The sequence below is a fragment of the Phalacrocorax carbo genome, chromosome 22 (assembly GCF_963921805.1).
Source record: "Phalacrocorax carbo chromosome 22, bPhaCar2.1, whole genome shotgun sequence".
NCBI lineage: Eukaryota > Metazoa > Chordata > Aves > Suliformes > Phalacrocoracidae > Phalacrocorax > Phalacrocorax carbo.
This window is the reverse complement of record NC_087534.1, coordinates 4,940,638-4,957,108: the sequence shown is the minus strand read 5'-3', so window position 1 is coordinate 4,957,108 and position 16,471 is coordinate 4,940,638. Positions and strand designations below refer to the sequence as shown.

General features: G+C 50.8%; 1 protein-coding gene across 7 annotated transcripts; it reads right to left on the bottom strand.

The window, feature by feature from the left end:
• On the bottom strand, positions 1 to 15,564 carry FAM76A (family with sequence similarity 76 member A). 7 transcript variants are annotated; one of them, XM_064471508.1, is made up of 10 exons: positions 15,443 to 15,564; positions 14,258 to 14,322; positions 13,383 to 13,437; positions 12,665 to 12,817; positions 11,618 to 11,775; positions 10,980 to 11,066; positions 10,199 to 10,330; positions 5,263 to 5,398; positions 4,694 to 4,795; positions 1 to 2,091 (listed from the first exon to the last, which is right to left on the bottom strand). In XM_064471508.1, exons 1-10 carry the CDS (start codon positions 15,521 to 15,523, stop codon positions 2,005 to 2,007), a joined length of 1,056 nt encoding a protein of 351 aa, XP_064327578.1. In that variant the 5' UTR covers positions 15,524 to 15,564; the 3' UTR covers positions 1 to 2,004. The 7 variants fall into 7 exon arrangements, with proteins under 7 accessions (XP_064327578.1, XP_064327581.1, XP_064327574.1 ...); XM_064471504.1 differs by lacking the exon at positions 1 to 2,091 and adding an exon at positions 3,109 to 3,484; XM_064471506.1 differs by lacking the exon at positions 1 to 2,091 and adding an exon at positions 3,109 to 3,419.
• Between the last annotated feature and the right edge of the window lie 907 nt (positions 15,565 to 16,471).

The following is a 16,471-nucleotide window of genomic DNA, read 5'->3' as shown; positions in this document are numbered from 1 at the left end:
GATTTTTTAAAACACTTTTACAGTTGTCAGAGTTTTGTACAAATCAAAGCATCCCTTTTAAAATCTCCATTATTACAAACATACAAAGAAACAATGTTATTACTACAAATCATCAGCTACTCAACTGCATGATCAATTTATCACAATTAAAAAAAAAACCCCATAGTAGTATATACAGGGCCTTCCTCCCTCTATTCCTGTATCTTGAGGGAAGTGAAAAGGCAAAGCCCCCATTAAAAAAAAATCCCACCGATGCACCTCATTTTCTAAAAACGCGTGAAGTATAAAATTAGGTGAGTATTTTCCTGCTGTCACACTCTGGCAAAGTGTAACTACTCTTTTTTTTTTTTTTTTCCCCCCTTGTTTTCACATCAGAAATCTCTTAAAAAAAAAAAAAAAAAGAACAAAAACCCCACATGGCAGCGTGTCTGATGCTGCAGCGTGCTCCTTCCGTGCTGGAAGCCAACATCATCACAAAAAGTGCCTTTGAGAAAAGTCATCTTTAGTAACAACAACAAAAAAAAAAGGATTAAAAAAAAAATCACAATCTCTAGTTAAAAGCTTAATAAAACCCCTGACAGAGCAGCCGGCCCTGCATCAAAGGACGATTTCTCCTCTTCGCTACCTACCTTCAGCACCGCTCCAGACTAAGGTTTCATCACCTGCCCCTCTGCCCCGAGGGTCTCCAAACCCTGAGATGTTTCTTCACGCCCTGAACGGAGCTTGGCGTGGGGATGCGGAGCAGCGCTCCGGCCCCTGCCAGCGAGAGCTGTGCGGTGCTTCCCGCCCCCCCACCGCGGCCAAGTGCTTTTTATATCCCCCCCTTCGCCCCCAAAAAACGCGCCGCAGGCAGAGCCTGGGGAGCGCCCACCCCAGAGGGCCTCGCTGGAAGGGACTGTCGTCTCTGTGCTGTTTCCGAGAAGCACATCCCTGTTACAGGGAACTTTCGTAGCCCTTTTATTCTGCTGGCTTTTAATCAGCAGTGAGAAACGTCCCTGGAGAGCCCCAAGAAACGCTCTCCAGTTTGGGTCGCTGCCTGAGTAAGCGCTTTCCTGGGGCCAACCTGGCCCTGACTTCTGCATCTGGAAGGGAGCAACAGGGCAGGGAAAGGGGGAGAAGAGGGCGAGCTCAATCCAGGGACTGAGGGGAACAGAGGGAACATCGAAGCCTTGAACCCTCCTCGTGTAGAGAAATGGAATAAAAGACACTTGATCACACCAAGCTGCAAAGTCATCAAAGCCCCAGAGGTCACCAAGTAACCAGGGCACCGGGGAGGGGGCGATACAGGGTGGGTTTGGGGCTGTATCGTCACACTCTGGCTCCCAACCCAAAACCTATCATAACAAAAGAAGAGAACACAAACCCAGGCGGTTCGGTTTGCCAAGTTGACATAGAAAAGAAGAAAACAAAACAAACCAAAGAAACTTCCAAGATAAATACATAGCCCCCATTTTGGAAGCATCTTCAAAAAGCTGGATCAACCGTTCTCAGCAGTGGCACAACCTTCCAGTAACATCTGATGGGCTGGTGATTTATCGGCTTCCTTTTGAAGAGGGAACAGTTCAAGAAAAATCAAGCTCCCACCACACGCAGCTCTCGTCTTATCTGCGTAACAACTGGCCACGGCTATTGCCTCACAGCAGCAGGTTTGGAACCAGCAAGAAGTCTGTAATGCAGCAGGTTCCCGTTTGCTAATGGAAAGGGTTGGCAGTGGTAGTAACTGGGTAGGAAAAGACTTCTTCCAGAAAGCAGTACTTCAGGGGGGGATTTAGGATGGCTGGGACCTCTCCCCGCGGATCACCGTGATACAGACCGGTATTCAACAGAGATCGAAACCAGACACGCTCAAGCATGCTGTCGAAAGGCAACATACACCAGGCGTTTCCATCGAGTCCACAGCAGTGGGATAGTGACAACACTGAGGTTTTGGCTTCCAGCGATCAGGCAGGCCTCCTAGACTCCTTGGCTAATGCTGGGGAAAGCTCCCGCATTGGGGGTTTGGTTTTAAGGGGAGGTTATTGCTCCCGACTTCTCAGGCTTTTTGCCCTTCGATAGGGCAGCTGCTTGCTTCAGGAGTTCTCTGTTCTTGGCCTGGAAACACAGTGAAAATGGGTATTTATTGGCACGGATCATCATTAGTCCTTGGGCTCCTAGAACTGCCTGGACAGAAGCTGCTGGCATCCTGTGCGCAGATGAAAAAAAGGAGGTAGGTGTTGCTGCGCGGCCTCACAGCGCGAGCTCAAGTCCAGCATCTCATCTCTAACCACCTAGAAAGGTTCGCCCCATCCCTTCCGCCTCGCGTCCCCCCACTGTAACCGCGAAGCGGGCCGAAAGGCAGCTGCTTCCACGGTGAAAGGTGACAAACGCGCAACTCGTGCTCAACCAGCCAAGGACACGCACCAAGGTCACCGTGACCGGCTTTCCTTCCTTCCCCGTTCACCAGCCACAGTGCTTTGACAGTGTGAGAGGCGGTGGAGTAAAGCTGGGGTGCCTCAAGCCCCCCTCCTGACTTGTTTTAGTGAGTTGAAGGCCAGCTTCCCCTACCCCACGCTCTCACTTACAGCAAAACAGCAGGGTGGAGCAGCTCCCTGATCTCCGGCTTTGCTTCACCCTTGGTTTCTTCACTTGCCACCAGCATTGTATCAGGATTTGGTGCTGTGCTGACCCTGCATCCCTAACGGGAGCTTTCCAAATCCATCAGAGCACTAACACGTAACAACTTATAGTCTCTCTGGTTTGCACTGAATTAAAAATCATGGCAACTTATGAACAAGGCTCTCCAGCCCCTTTTAGCAAACTTCTGAGCTCACTCTCCTCTAGCCTATGTAGTAAATCACGCTCTAGCAGTAGGATAAGGGGCAGAACCTGTGTGAAGCCAGACACAGGCCTTCTGCATTGGTTTGCAGTGACCGAACAAGTATGCAAAGGGTTATTAGAGGAATTAAACCCTCCGCTCCAGTGCTGCATGTGATAAAGCAGTTTCTTTTACCTCCTGCAGACTGGAAGAATACAGGCACCCCTGCTTCCCCCCATGGAAAGACAAGACAAAATAATAAAAACCAAGAGCACGTTCAAAAAGTGAATCATACGAACACTTCAAGGCACCTGTAATACACCGAGAGGATTTGAACTTTTATTTTGGAATCTGTGAAGAAAGTTTCCAGAGCCTTGGTCAATACCAGCTGAAGTAAAACATTCGGACACCAGAGAGGAGGAGTTCAGGGCAGTCCCAGGCCGAGCTAAGTACAGAACAGCACAGCAGGCGACAGACATGCAAACCCCTCTCCCCCCGGGAGAGGCAGGTGGCTGCAGGCAAACCTGCTCGTGGATCTGGTGCTTCCTCTTTCCTTTCGGAACTGAGCGAGTTTAAGGCTGTTGGAAGGTGTCTGACAGCTTTCAAGGCAGACGTCCTCTTTGAGCTACGGCAAAGGCGGCAGCAGGGTATAACTGTTCCCACGCACGCCGAGCAACCAGCGTGCCCTGCCTCGGGAAACCAGTGCAAGGCGGGGGGTCATCTCCCAGTCAGCCCTTGCCCCTCAGAGCCAGGGCTGTCAAGGCAACCAAAAAGCGGTGGTTTGTGCTAATGCGAAATTGGCTATTCAGAGGAGCAAACACCACCTCGTTCTCTGCAGGCCTCCCAAAGCTATGAGATAGAAACAGCTCTGGGCTGACAAGCAGTGCAGGATCGATAAAGCAGGACAGAGTCAGAAGGCTCTGGCTGTCATCAGTCCCTCAGACACAAACCACCAGTGCCTCCCAGCTCACAAGGAGCGGGAGGCACATCCAGCCCTCGGCACACCACACACAAGGTATGCCAACCTGCAGGCAGGCTTACAGTGCTTAAGAGCTTGCATTGTGAAGGGGATCTCACAGGCACCAGCTTTCTGACAGCAGCTGTAGTCTCCAAAACCTGTCTTCCACTCCAATAATTAACTTGGGTGTGTGCTAATGGAGGAGGGGCTGGTTTCTCAGCAGGAATATAAGCCTTTTGTCTCATCCCCTCCCATTTCTCATCACTAGGGCTTTAGATCATTATAAACCCCAGAGTAATTAAAGGGTGCGAAGTTCATTTCTGTGTCTGATTTCTTCCCTGTAACCAGTTCCACTTTGACCCGATCTCTTCGGTGGCTCAGTGCATATTCATGCCCTTAGTCTGCCTAGTGTTTCCATGGCCATGACAAGAATCCTGCTCTCCCTGTTCCCTCGAGCTCAGGGACTTCTTTATTTAGACTACAGAGATACAGCGCTAAAGGAACTGCCAATTGTTTCTTGAGCTTTGTTCTCTTTGGTTACTGGTCACATAAATTGCGTTAAGAGCTCCGTGGTGCAGGGAGCTGACAAAGGTTCTGCAGTCTGGAGAAACAGGTTCAAACCTGATTTTGGCAATAGGTAAAATGAGTTTGACGGTTCCCGTCTAGTCCACAGCGGACACAACACAGCACTCTACAATACAGTAAGTCTGAGCCTGTGTGGAGAGCAGCAAGGAGGATATAAATAGGGGTTACGATACACCGCAGCCTGGTACAGAGCTGGGAAGGGGTTTGCCTGGCAGAGCAGAGAGGCTGTAGGACAGGGCTGAGAAGCGTTAGCAGAGCCGTGTGTGCAGAAGCTCACAGGTTGTTCTGATCAGGAGTGTCCTCAGGCCCTCCTGGCTACAGCACAGCTCAGCAAATTAAAACAAAAATGCTGTCACCTGTAACTGCTCCATGACCTCCTTGTGCGTCTTCTCCATTTGGTTCATCTTTGCCCTCATCTGCGACTCCTGGTACTGCAGGTCGGCTTTCAGCTCTGTGATCTGCAGATAAACCAGTAAGGAGCAGGTGAGCTGGGAGAAGAAATGAATGCCTTAACCCCAGACACACCTTGCCACAGAAAACACCTCTGCAGAAGTTGTGTGAGACTGGATAAGCTTGGAGACGTGCTGGGAAGGGCAGGGGGGGCACAGTGAGACCACAACCGCATCATTGAGCGGCAGAGAGCAGGAACAGCCAGGGCTGTCTTTCTGCACAGAATAGCGTGCGTTTTTTTTCCTCAGTCTTGCCCCCACATGGAGGTCTCCGAGACAGTGGTCAGAATATTGCCCTTTTTGAAATGAGATCTCCTGGGGGGGCCCAGAAAGCCTGTTTAACTTTGTAAAGGAGGCAGCCTGGAAACAGCCAGAAATTCTCTTGCTCACTCCAAGATAAAAAGCCAGACTCTGCTGGAGTATGATCTGCGAGAACATGTCAGCATGCTGTGGGGGAAGGAAGCCAAGGGCTGTACCTTCTTCTCCTTCTCCAAAATCATCTGATCTTTCTGGTGCAGCATCTTTTTTAAAGTAGCCACTTCCTCCTTCAGCTGGGCAATGATAACAAAGTGGTCAGTGCCAGGAGAGTCCAGGGCGAGGTCCGGAGAAAAACTGCAGCAAAGAAGAGGGAAAGACTCTCGTCATGACCCCTTCTCTTCACTGAGGCAGGGACACTCCCACAGGTGGCACTGGAAGCAGAATGGGAATCATTTCATGACACACATCATGTCCTCCAAACACTCGAGTGCAGGTGTTACCTGTATCCCAGCCCTGGATGCCACAGAGAATTTGAGAAACACACGGTACGATGGGCAACAGGGATTGTGTGCAATATACTGAGTTGTATTATTACAAGATCAGCGCAGACACGGGACTCCCACGGGCGACCTCTGGCCGGTGTCTGCAGCAACCATTCAAACAGCCAGGATTCCTTTTCAAACCAAAGCATTGAGGACAGCAATCAGACAGCTAATGAAACTTTATGCAACCACTTAGGGACTCTCTTTGCTCACAAACAGTCCTTGGATGTACAGCAAAAAACTTTTCACTAAATGTAAACAAATATTCTGGCAAGGAGGGAATGTGAAAGAGAAACAAATAGCCTCGAGTTAAACAAACAAAGCAAAGGGAGACACCTAGGTTAGAGTCAGCACTGTCCTCAGCAGGGAGAAGGGGTAAAGAAACATGCTGGACTTTTGCAGTTCAATTCCACCATGACACAGCAATTTAGGAAGAAGCTTTGTTACCAGTTCAGAGCAGGAAAAACTTTCTCCAGGAAGACAGAGAAATAGCTGAGCACACCACTTGTACACCACAAGGTCCTCTACACCTAAGCAACCAGCTGAAAATTTACTTGGACATGAGTTGCTCCCCTGCACTGGTAATTCACAAATCTCCCTACGAGATACCAGGTGACTTGAGCAGCCACACACAGCCTCACGCTACAGGAATATTTCAGATCGTAAGATACGAGAAGCTGCAGCCACAGGCCCAGGGAGCTCACCTGATCTTTGCCTGCCTTTTGTGCCTTACTGCTGTAATGGTAAGCATGATTTTTATCTCTTGGTGCTAAAAGGGCAGCACACTCCAGCTGCGCACACCTGAAATTGCTGTATAAAAATTTAACAGTAATGAGGCCACAAAGCTTCACCTAGAAGATTACCTCAAGTCTGGCTGTTATCAGATGGCATTGCCACTATGAAGGTAAATAGCCAGGGTTACCTGACGCCTGGTTTGTTTTTTTTTTTAAAGGCTCCAGAGTAGGTCAATGCATGGCCTAAAGCCTGCATTCAGCTCTAAAGCTGGGAGCTGCAGCGGGCTGGGAAGGCATGGTCTGAACCTGAATCACTGTCTCTCCAAGCACGCTGCCACCTCCATGCTTCCAGTCACCCGTCTGTACACGGAGGCAGAGCATACTGGCTGCTCACCTGACACAGGGGTCTCCTCTAGCGCCTGGAAATAATCCATTTTCTAATTAAAAGTAGAGTCCTCGTTAATTGGACCGGTTAGCAAGGATGTGACAAGAGAAAAGGCTCTTTCCACCACTGTGCTGGGGATCTACAGAGGAAAACTAAGCAGGGGCAGCTTCACAGATCTGAAAGTCACAGGGTGGCGGCACTGGGGGAGAATGCTTGGCAAAAGAAAACTCAGAACTGAGGGTCTGTAGGAGACAGTCCACTGTGGAAGAGCCTTGCATGGTTAAAACATGCTGACAGCAGAGCCCACACCATTAAGATGATGCGGGTCTCTGGGTACACTGGATCTAGCATTGTGCTCGTCATGCTGGGCATACACATACCAGCAGAGAATACCTCCATTTTAAAACTGCCCGAGTACAGTTTCCTCAAGTGGAGGCTGTGCAAGATGATGGGTGCTCCAGCACCTTTCTGTGAGCATGTTACTAACAGTAGCTTTAATTTCTCACTCAGTGCAAATATGCTGGGGAGGAGAGAAGAGAGAAAAAAGGCAGCCTCCACAGAGAAGAAAAGGCTTCCTCACTGATTCCCTCTGGCTAAAAACAAAACTCTTGCTTACATCGTTCCTTTGCCCAGGCAAGCTTCCCTCCTGCCATATCCTGGGGTGATAAAGAGTGCTGGGAGATGCTCACATTTCCCTGAGCAGCTCCAGCACGAAAAATTCCCTCCTTGGCAGCTCCTGTCTCTCACTGTGGAGCCGGGAAGGTGAGAGCCGGCCCTGCCACCCAGTGGGGAGAAGGGACAGGCGGGCCACCAGCCTTCCACAGAGCTGCTCCTGCACACAGCAGACCCGGTACCGACCCCAGGGCTGGGATCTGCACCCACAAGTGGTGGGCTCAGAGTGTCCAGGCATCCCCTCCTGTCAAGTACGTGAGCATGGGCAGGTATATTCCTGTCCAGTTGCTGCAAAATGCACCCTTAAATGTGTCAAGGTGCTAATTAAAGAAGCAGCTTCCCCCTTTTTTTTCTTTTGAAAGACTGACAAGTTAATAATGAAAGGTTTCTCTGTCTTTAACCCCGCGTTCAGGAAACGGAGACTCCAGAATTAGAAGGAAAACTGCCAAATACAAGTCAGTCCATTCCTTTAACAAACAGAATAAGAATTAAAACAACTAACCAAACAAAAAAACCCCACCCGTTTCCCCTACAAATAAACTCCATACCGAGGATCCCAGCCCCTTGGGATAGGTCAGGGGGACATGTGCTTTCTGTGTTCGCACAGTCTAAAATGCATGCCTCTAATTAAAGTAAATTGACGAGCTCCTGTTGCTTTCAGTGGAGACAGAGGAAAACAAATGGAGCTCTTCCAAAGACACCTGCCTCTCTCTATAGAGTGGGAAAGAAACCAAAATGACTGCCTTAAACTCCACACCTGTTAAATGGCTGAAATCAGGCAAATCAAATGTCAAGCTTAAACATCCTCGTGCACAAAAATCCATCCAGACCCACGGGGACCAGCATCTGAACTTACACTTCCTCTAACGCCACCAAAAGCAGGCGTGGTTCAGCCCAAGTCCCAGTGCTTTAAGCGTACGCTTGGACTTTTCTATGCAAATGAGAGTCTTTTTATTAAATGAATTTTGCTGCTCATCATCCTCAGGCATTGCTGCCCTCCCCCAGCCTGCTCAGTCAGTAGCGCTCATCACTGCCTGGTGTTAAAAGCACAATTTAACACCTTGTGTACAATCACAGGAGAAGAGACAGCAGCATGTTCATCTGCAGGGTCTGAAATACTTCTCTCTGGCACAGGTTTGCACAAGAGGGTGGAGGTGAAGCCAGGGTGCTCACAGACACACGGGCAGCCCACGACAGCGGGATTAGTGGGGCAAGGTCTGCTGCAAGCTGTGCTGAGAGTTGCTGCAGGTGAAGGCTGCTCCGTGCACAGCAGGGCCAGCACTGTTAGCTCCTCACAGAGCATACCCAGAACAAGCCATTCAGGGCCACCCCGTTATATGGCCACTGGAAATTGCTCAGTCCCCATATCACAGCCATTGGGAGCAACATCCTCTCCGAAATATGTAAACAAAAACATATAGAGGGAATTCTACTAAAGACACGGTAAAGGAATTCCTATTGTATCTGCAAAGGAGCAACAATTTCAGATAAGCTGGACCCTGTTGGGGTTGTTCCCAAAGTTAACTGAGCTAAAGCGTGCCTGAATTTTGCCCAGCTGAAGGCTGCGTCAAAAGTTGGGCTGGAACCAAGACACACCGTACAGAAAGTTGCAGCTGATCTCAGCAGCAAAGAGGTTCTGGTTGTGTATCACCCCGCTCCTGATGAAAACAAGCCTTGTGCTGCAGCAGACCCTAACTCCGGAGGCTCAGGCTGTGACCCAGACTCCAGGCTGACTCTTGGGGGGGACAATCTGATAGGAAATGGTGCAGAGGTGGAGGCTTCTGGGGGGCTTCATCCTCACAAAAAAAAACACCCCAGCAACTCCAAAAACACACTTAATGAACCACCATTATTATTCCACTCCAGAAACGCAGCCATGTGTCTATTTAAGGCAGCTGCAGCTCTCCTTTTCTACAGCATGTTGCTGCAGCTCTTCAGTAGTTGCTAAATTTACACACGGTTTGTTACTGGGATTCATCAAAAAAAGTCTGTGGCAAGGACCACAGCCTTGGCAGGAGCCAGACTGACAACATCTGACACAAGAGCAAACAGAAATGAGGCATCTGAGCCCTCTGATACGTGCTCCTGATTTGCAAACCAATGGCTGAGCCATCGATGCCACAGCATGGGACTTTTTGCTTCTTGGATATTTTCAAGCCAGCAGGGGTATCACAATGAGTTGTTAGGTCTCAGCCTAGGCTTTAGTGAGCAGATAAAAATACCTGGAGCCGTCCTATAGCCCGGAGAGCAGCCCCAGTAGGTGAGCAGGAACCTTAACAGGGCCCTAGAGGGAAAGCTGCAGCAATACTGATGGGCTGCACCAGTTCTACCAGGGACCTGCCTCCAGCCTCTCCTCTGGCTTCACCAGCACTAAAGGCAGTCAGACAAATTCTCCAACCACTCTGTGCTCAGCCGCAGCTCCCAAGCCACAGTTAATCCTTAAATTTTCCCAACTTTTAACAGAAAACACCATTCAGGTGATACATGGTCTTTTAGACCACTCTGCAGGAATCACTGCCTTACAAAATTATTTAAGTTCTTTTTCCCATCGTAGCATTTCACAAACATCGACAAGGTGTCAACAGTATCTATAGGATACCTGCGAGCTGCTATCTCAAAGACAAGACATTCAAGGGAGGTAGTCATTAATTAATTACCAGTGGCTCTAACAGCCCCTTTGGCACTAATGAGCCTATGCTCTGGTCCGTGCTCCCAATTCACTGCTGTTTGGAAAGAGATCCATCGGGAGGGGCAGTTTCCACGTATGAGGCAGTTCCCAGGGAGGGAGGGCAACAGGGGAGAAAACAACAGGTGATCTCACTTCAGGATGTCAGTGCCTTGAGAAACAGGACAATGGTGGGCACCGAGACTCTGTTGGGAGGCAGCCCACTGCGCCAGCGTGGACGGGGCACTCTGGATAGGGGGACAAAGCATCTCGGGAGAGGAAGGAACGCTGAGAATCAGAGAGGAAAGGCAGGAATGAAAATATGCATGTACAAGACCGTAAAAAATAAAAATCCATCTCAATCTCCTGTTTCTGCTAGTGACTTCCCATTCTGCTGCCCATGCAGCCGGCATCAGCATAATCCAGCACAAACTGTGACAGCAGAATGGGATCAGATGCTTTCAAGCCAAGCTGTTTGATCGCTTGTCCCTCCCCCAGAAGGCAGGAGGGGAAATGGGAGGTGGGTCTTGATCCTCTCCTCTGAGGCTGTCTCCCTGCAGATCAGTCTGATATCCCCGAAAGCACAAAACCTGCAGGCCTCAACTCTGCAGTGCAGCCAGCAGCCCCCCTCTCCCTGTAACTGCAGAGAGAGGATAAAGCTGATCTGGCTGCAGTTTTTCTAACTGCCAACACGCAGTTTCTATTCTAGCAGGTACAAGCACTAGGTATTGTCTTCCTCTTCAAATCTATGTCTAAATGCCAAGTAGCACTGGCCTGCCAGGTTCTGGAAGGCTGCTAATGCAACCCTTCAAGGTCCCAAAGCCCAAGATCACTGCTCTAGCCTAACAGCTTCCTGCCATTCACACAGAACTCTACCCTCACATGACCCTAGCAAACAAGACCACCCACCCACAACTTCCCAATGTAGCAGACTCACCTGTCACCATTGGCAGATATAGCATCAAATTTGGCTTTCTTCTTTGGGATTTCATTCTGAATAGAAGAGGTGGATAAGGTTTTCTGGCTAGAAAAACGAGGAAGTTTTATGTCAGAACCTGAATGACATGCAGTCTAAGACAGAGAAGCAGATAAATATTCCCTACCGCTTTAAACCTATTAAAACAATATTTCCTAGGGCAAGAAAGAATGATAAAAAAATTCATTCCCTGAAGAGTAGCTGGAGACTAAAAATAAACAGAAAACAATGCGTCAGTCAGATCAGCGTGTATGTGAAGAACTCATGCTTAAAATCTACATTTCAAACATTAAATTTTATAAATGCAATTTGGCTTTAATTGTGTACAAGTTCAGTAAGTTGAACCACTAAGAAGCACTGTCGGACTACAAGTCTACTCTAGCACAGTGGGGTTTGCGAACCAGCAAAGCCTGACTTAGCCAGATTCTCCTGAACATCAGACAACTGCCAAAACCCATCACCAAGGTACGGCGCCTCCAGGCACTTCTCCCAGTTACTTCAGGAAGCGCGCCTAAGGGGCGCAGAGCAGCCAGGCGCCCCGTTTGCTCACCCCAGAGGCAAGCTCACCCCGTACAACAAAAAACTCTCGTGCAGGTTACCTGTTATAGTGGCTGCCACTGCTGAGCCTGCTGTACTGTTCCTTCTCTTGCAGGCTTGCCCGGGAAGAGCTGCTCAGGTGTTTGCACTGCTCTTTGGTCTTCTGTAGGACCCGTTTATAGGAGAGTGTGCACAACCAACAGAGCAGCTTTCCATCCACCTGGAAGGTGAGAGAGAAAGAGAGGGGGAGAAGTTTTGGCCGAGCTTCCTGCCCACAAAGCAAACATGGAAAAGAAAAGAAGGACCTTTGGGCTTAAAATCCCATACGAACAAGCAACAACTCAAAAAGGATCCCTTGAGTGCCTGGAAAGGGTAAGAAGTTCATCTGGCATGGCTGGTGCAATGCAGACGGTACTCGTGAATAGCAGCTAATCTAGTGTAACTGCAGTCTCTGCCAAGCTTTGCTTACAGGCCATCTTATAGCACCCATTCACCAGGACAGGCTAACTCTGGTGGGATTTCTGTCAAAGCAATGCCGCGGAACAGTACATGACAGGGTAGTCACTGGAGGCCAAAACAGTCTGCTCAAGGAGGATCAGCAGGAGCACAGGGATTATCAGTGCAGCATCCCAAGCGAACAATAGATGTTTATAGCCTGCAGGAAGCAGGCCTTAGAAGTACACGCCTCCTATGGAGCGCTTATGTTGTTTAAGCAAAGGGCGTGCAGAAGCCATGGAATGGGTTTCCTGGTGGAGGTAGGACGCTTCCAGCTCCTCAGGCTACGGCACAAATGTTGTTCCCCATCCCCCTCCCCAAGCAGGCACCTTTTACCTCGCTCAGAGGCCCAAGGCCCCTTCTCCTTTGCCAGCCCACCTACCCTTAGGCCAAATTCAAGAGATCTTTCTCAGTGGATCTGGCAAAGGAGAAGAGCTCGAAGATTAAACAGATCCAAAACAGCTCCCACAGCACAGCTCAACTCCAGAAAAAAATACTTTAAAACCAAGAGACACTTCATTTTGAAATGCTAGAGAATACATGAAGGAGATGGACAGACGATCACTGTGATCAGCTCTTTTACCTTTTCAGCCTCCTATTACAGAAATACTGACCTTCTTTCTATCATCCTTCCGGTCAAACGCACACTGCTGCTTGCACTGCTCACAGGAGTGCGGAGGTCCATACTTCTTTTCAGAGTTTGTGCAACGCTGGCACTTGTTTCCAATAAATGCTGCTATAATGTTGCAGTACTGGCAGGGTTTTGGCTTTAAGAAACAAGAACAACTGATACAGCAGCGCCTCCTGATTACATTAATGCATTGCTCTTTCCCCTTCTCCCCATCACTTCAAAACTTTTATTTCCCACTTCCAAGCTAACTATAACGCTGATCCAGAAGACAAATACATTTGGCTCCCCGGTCTCTAGCTGAGTGTGTTTAGCCATGGCACCCAGACTATTTATCAAACGCTACAAAATCTTTAGAAAATACATATCACTAAAATAGAAACAATCAAAATTGCTTTTTCAGACAAGCAGGAAAGAAAGATCTATCACTGCTTTCTGCAGCAACCTCAGTTAGTGTAAGCACGCTCTTATTTCTATTGGATATCCAATAGTTCATTTCCTGGCCTAAAATGATGCAGAGCTGCTCTCTTCCGTACTAAAATAAGAGGAAAGGTAAAAGCTTCACGCTTGAGGGACCTGCGTATTATTGATCAGTCATGCTATTGCAACAGAGCCGGCCCATAAACTGCCCTGGCATTCAGCAGGATAGAGACAAGACAGATGAAAGGAAAAGAGGCTGGTGAGAAAGAGCCCAGCTCACTTACTGTTCCGTAGAGCTTCACGTTCTGAGCACACTTCTTGCATATTGTGTTGGTTTTGCTGTTAAAAAGAAGGACGGATCATTCTATTAACACTTCTCCAAAGAACATTAAACCTCTGTGGTTAGGATCCCCGTCACCCCTAGGCTCTGTCTCTGGTGGCAAGACTGTATTCATCTTCACTAGGGACTCTGATATCAAAGTGCATTTCCTATCCCCATCTGGCTGAGGATAATTTGCCAAAAAGTGGTATTACTAGGAGTTATGTTTTAATTAAGGCATCCCCAGATGACATCAGTTTTTTGTCCTTACAAATACAGGAGACTGATCACCAGCTAATTGGCAGCAGGAGTGATTCAGCGCTGGTGACAGCCTCTGTTCTGGAGGAGGTCTGCTCTGGATGACGGGGTTAAGGCAGGTCAGGACAGAAGTGTATTTGTTGGACAAACACAGGGAAGAACACCTCACACAATGCCTGTGCACAGCTACTGGGCTCACCCATCCTTCCTCTGTAAGCTACATAACTTGCAAAAATGCAAAGAGGCAAAAGCACAGCTAAAGGAAACACATTAGGAAATAATTTTTGAATACCAGAAATTAGGTAAGAGGAAAACTCGTGGGAAGGTGCACCTAGACCCTTCACTGGAAGGTGCATCTGAGCACTGACCAAAAATAAAAACCAAGCAAAATGTGCAAATCTAAGGACACCACAGGGGCATACTGACTCGTCCAGCAGACCTTTGATGGCCAAAGGTCCCCCAGGTCTTCCACAGCAACAATCTACAGGTTGAGACTCAGTCATCAAAGGTGTGGAAACATGGTTCCTTGGGTGTGTCTGTTCTAAAGAAAACATCAGTCTCTGCAGCTCAGCAGACATTTACCTTTCCTGCTGGAACTCGGTCCTGCAGTAAGTGCATTTAACAATGGGATGGGCAATGCGGCACTCCTGCAATGACAGAAGTGTTCAGTGAGATGGTGTGCAGGAGAAGCACTGCGTTTTCTGAAATCCCAGTTTACCTGCTGACCTCCACTCCCACCGCACGCACACGCATCTGTCAAACTCGGAACATTTCCTCCCTGTACAGTCATGCTGCTCGTACAAGGGCTGAGAGCAGAGGAAGGGCGACATGAATAGTATGTGTCACAGGTGAGCCAGAAGTAAACCGAGATTTGTAATGAGGGCTTATTTGTGCCCAACGCCCACAGGCAAGGGTCATGGTGGTTGGCCTCACCTCCCAGGGCAGGAACACAGAGTTGTGCCACAGTTATTTGCACCTCTGGCCCCCATGAGCTCCCTGTGCCCAGAGTGCCTCTAGCCCTGCTCTCCGCTCACCCCATGCCTCGGAGGTTCCTCTACACCTGCCTGCTTTGCCCCACCTGCCTCAGCAATCCCAGGCTACTCCATTTCCTGCCCATCGTTCCTTATCTCATCCCATATCTCATTCTTCCCCACCCAAACTGCCCCACCCACCCAGACTGCCCCCCAAGACCCGCCTCCCTCCTTCAAGATACCATAAGACCTCCCCCAAACATCCCTAGACCCTCCCAAACACCCCAGGCCTCTCCCCTTGCTAACAGCCTCTCTCACAAACAGCCCTTCTGTTGTTCCCAGACCTTCCCTCATGAACAGCATCCACCTCCCCACCATGACTCCCTCTCAACACCCTCCAAATACCCCCAGCTGCCCCAAACAGCCTTCAGTGCCCTCGGCTCCCCCTGACAAACAGCTCCCCTGTTAGCCCCTCAATACCATAGCCCCCCCCCCAACAGCCCCAGGCTCTACCAGCTGCCCCCATGCCTCCCGTCCCTCAAGAACTCCCAAATGCTCCCAGGGCCCCACCCACACAGCCCTCAACTGCCCACCCCGTACCCTCAGGCCCCAAATAACCACCCAGAGGCCCCAGCTTCCCTAGATGCCCCCAGGGCCTCCCCATAAACAGCCCCCCACTTACCCCCAGCCCCCCCTCCCCGCCCTCCCCTCCCTCACAAACAGCTCTCCAGCCGGCCATTGCCCCCCCCAACAGCTCCCTCACAGACAGCCCCCGCCCCCGCCGGCCGCCCCGGACCTTGCAGAGCTGCTGGCCCTGGCTGAGCGCCTCGAAGGGGAAGCGCTGGTGGCACTTGGTGCAGGCGTAGAGCGCCGCCATCCCGCCGCCCCGCTGACAGGCGCAGCCCAGCCCGCCCCGGCCCCACGTCCCCGCCCCCTCCCGCCGCTTCGCCCTCACTATTAGTCACCCGACGCATCGCTCACTCCTCGGCCGCTTCTCATTGGTCAATATAGCCGTCGCTCCGGGGAAGGGGCGGAGCGGAGCCACCACCTCCTCCCCCCCACCCTTCCCCTCCGCGGGCGTTGGGGAAGGGGAAGCGTTGACGTCACGTGGGGAGCGCTGCGCGCGCCGCGGTGACGCAACCGTCCGCCCGCCCCTCCGCGTGACGCGTCCCGGGGGCGCGCGAGGCGCTGGGGAGGTCGCGCGAGATCGCGCAGGAGTGTGGGGAGGGGGGACGGTCGGGGGGGGTTGGCCCACAAGGCCTTGCGGGAGGGGACGCGGAAGTGGGGCTGGGGGCTGAGCTGAGCTGAGCTAAACTAAACTAAGCTAGGCCGGGGCTGGGCTGGGAGAAGGGGCCGGGCCGGGCTAGGCCAGGCCAGGCCAGGCCAGAGCTGGGCCGGACTGGGATAAGGGGTTGGGCTGGGCCGGGCCTGGAGAAGGGGCTGGGCTGGGCCAGGGCCGAGGGAGGGTTAAGGCAGGGCAAGGCAAAAGGGAGCTCCGCAGCTGCTATGTGTGAGGGGGACGTGCAGGCCCGGAGGAGGAAGAGGAAGGGAGGCTGGATTAAGGCAGGGCTCGGGGCTGGGCTGGGCTGGGCTGGGAGGAGGGGACCCGGCAGGGCTGGGGAGGTGAGGAGCTGCTGCTGGGAGGGGAAGGCCTCTGCGGAGGTGGGTGAAGGAGGGTCAGGTCTGGAGGAAAGCAGGGAGCAGAGGGCTTGGGGGGGAGGGGGCGTCTCCGCCTTCCGAGCAGAGCCACAAGGGCTGGAGACAGGGCAGGGGTAGGGGGAAAGCTGTGCCTGAAGGGTTGAGGGGAAGAGGGCTGGAGGAAAAG

Coding starts and splice junctions, on each gene's coding strand:
- FAM76A (XM_064471504.1), bottom strand. CDS start 15,523: ATGGCGGCGCTCTACGCCTGCACCAAGTGCCACCAGCGCTTCCCCTTC. Junction 11,776..12,664: donor GGAAGGATGATAGAAAGAAG/GTCAGTATTTCT, acceptor CTCACCTTCCAG/GTGGATGGAAAGCTGCTCTG. Junction 5,399..10,198: donor CAAGGCACTGACATCCTGAA/GTGAGATCACCT, acceptor TCTTTGCTGCAG/TTTTTCTCCGGACCTCGCCC.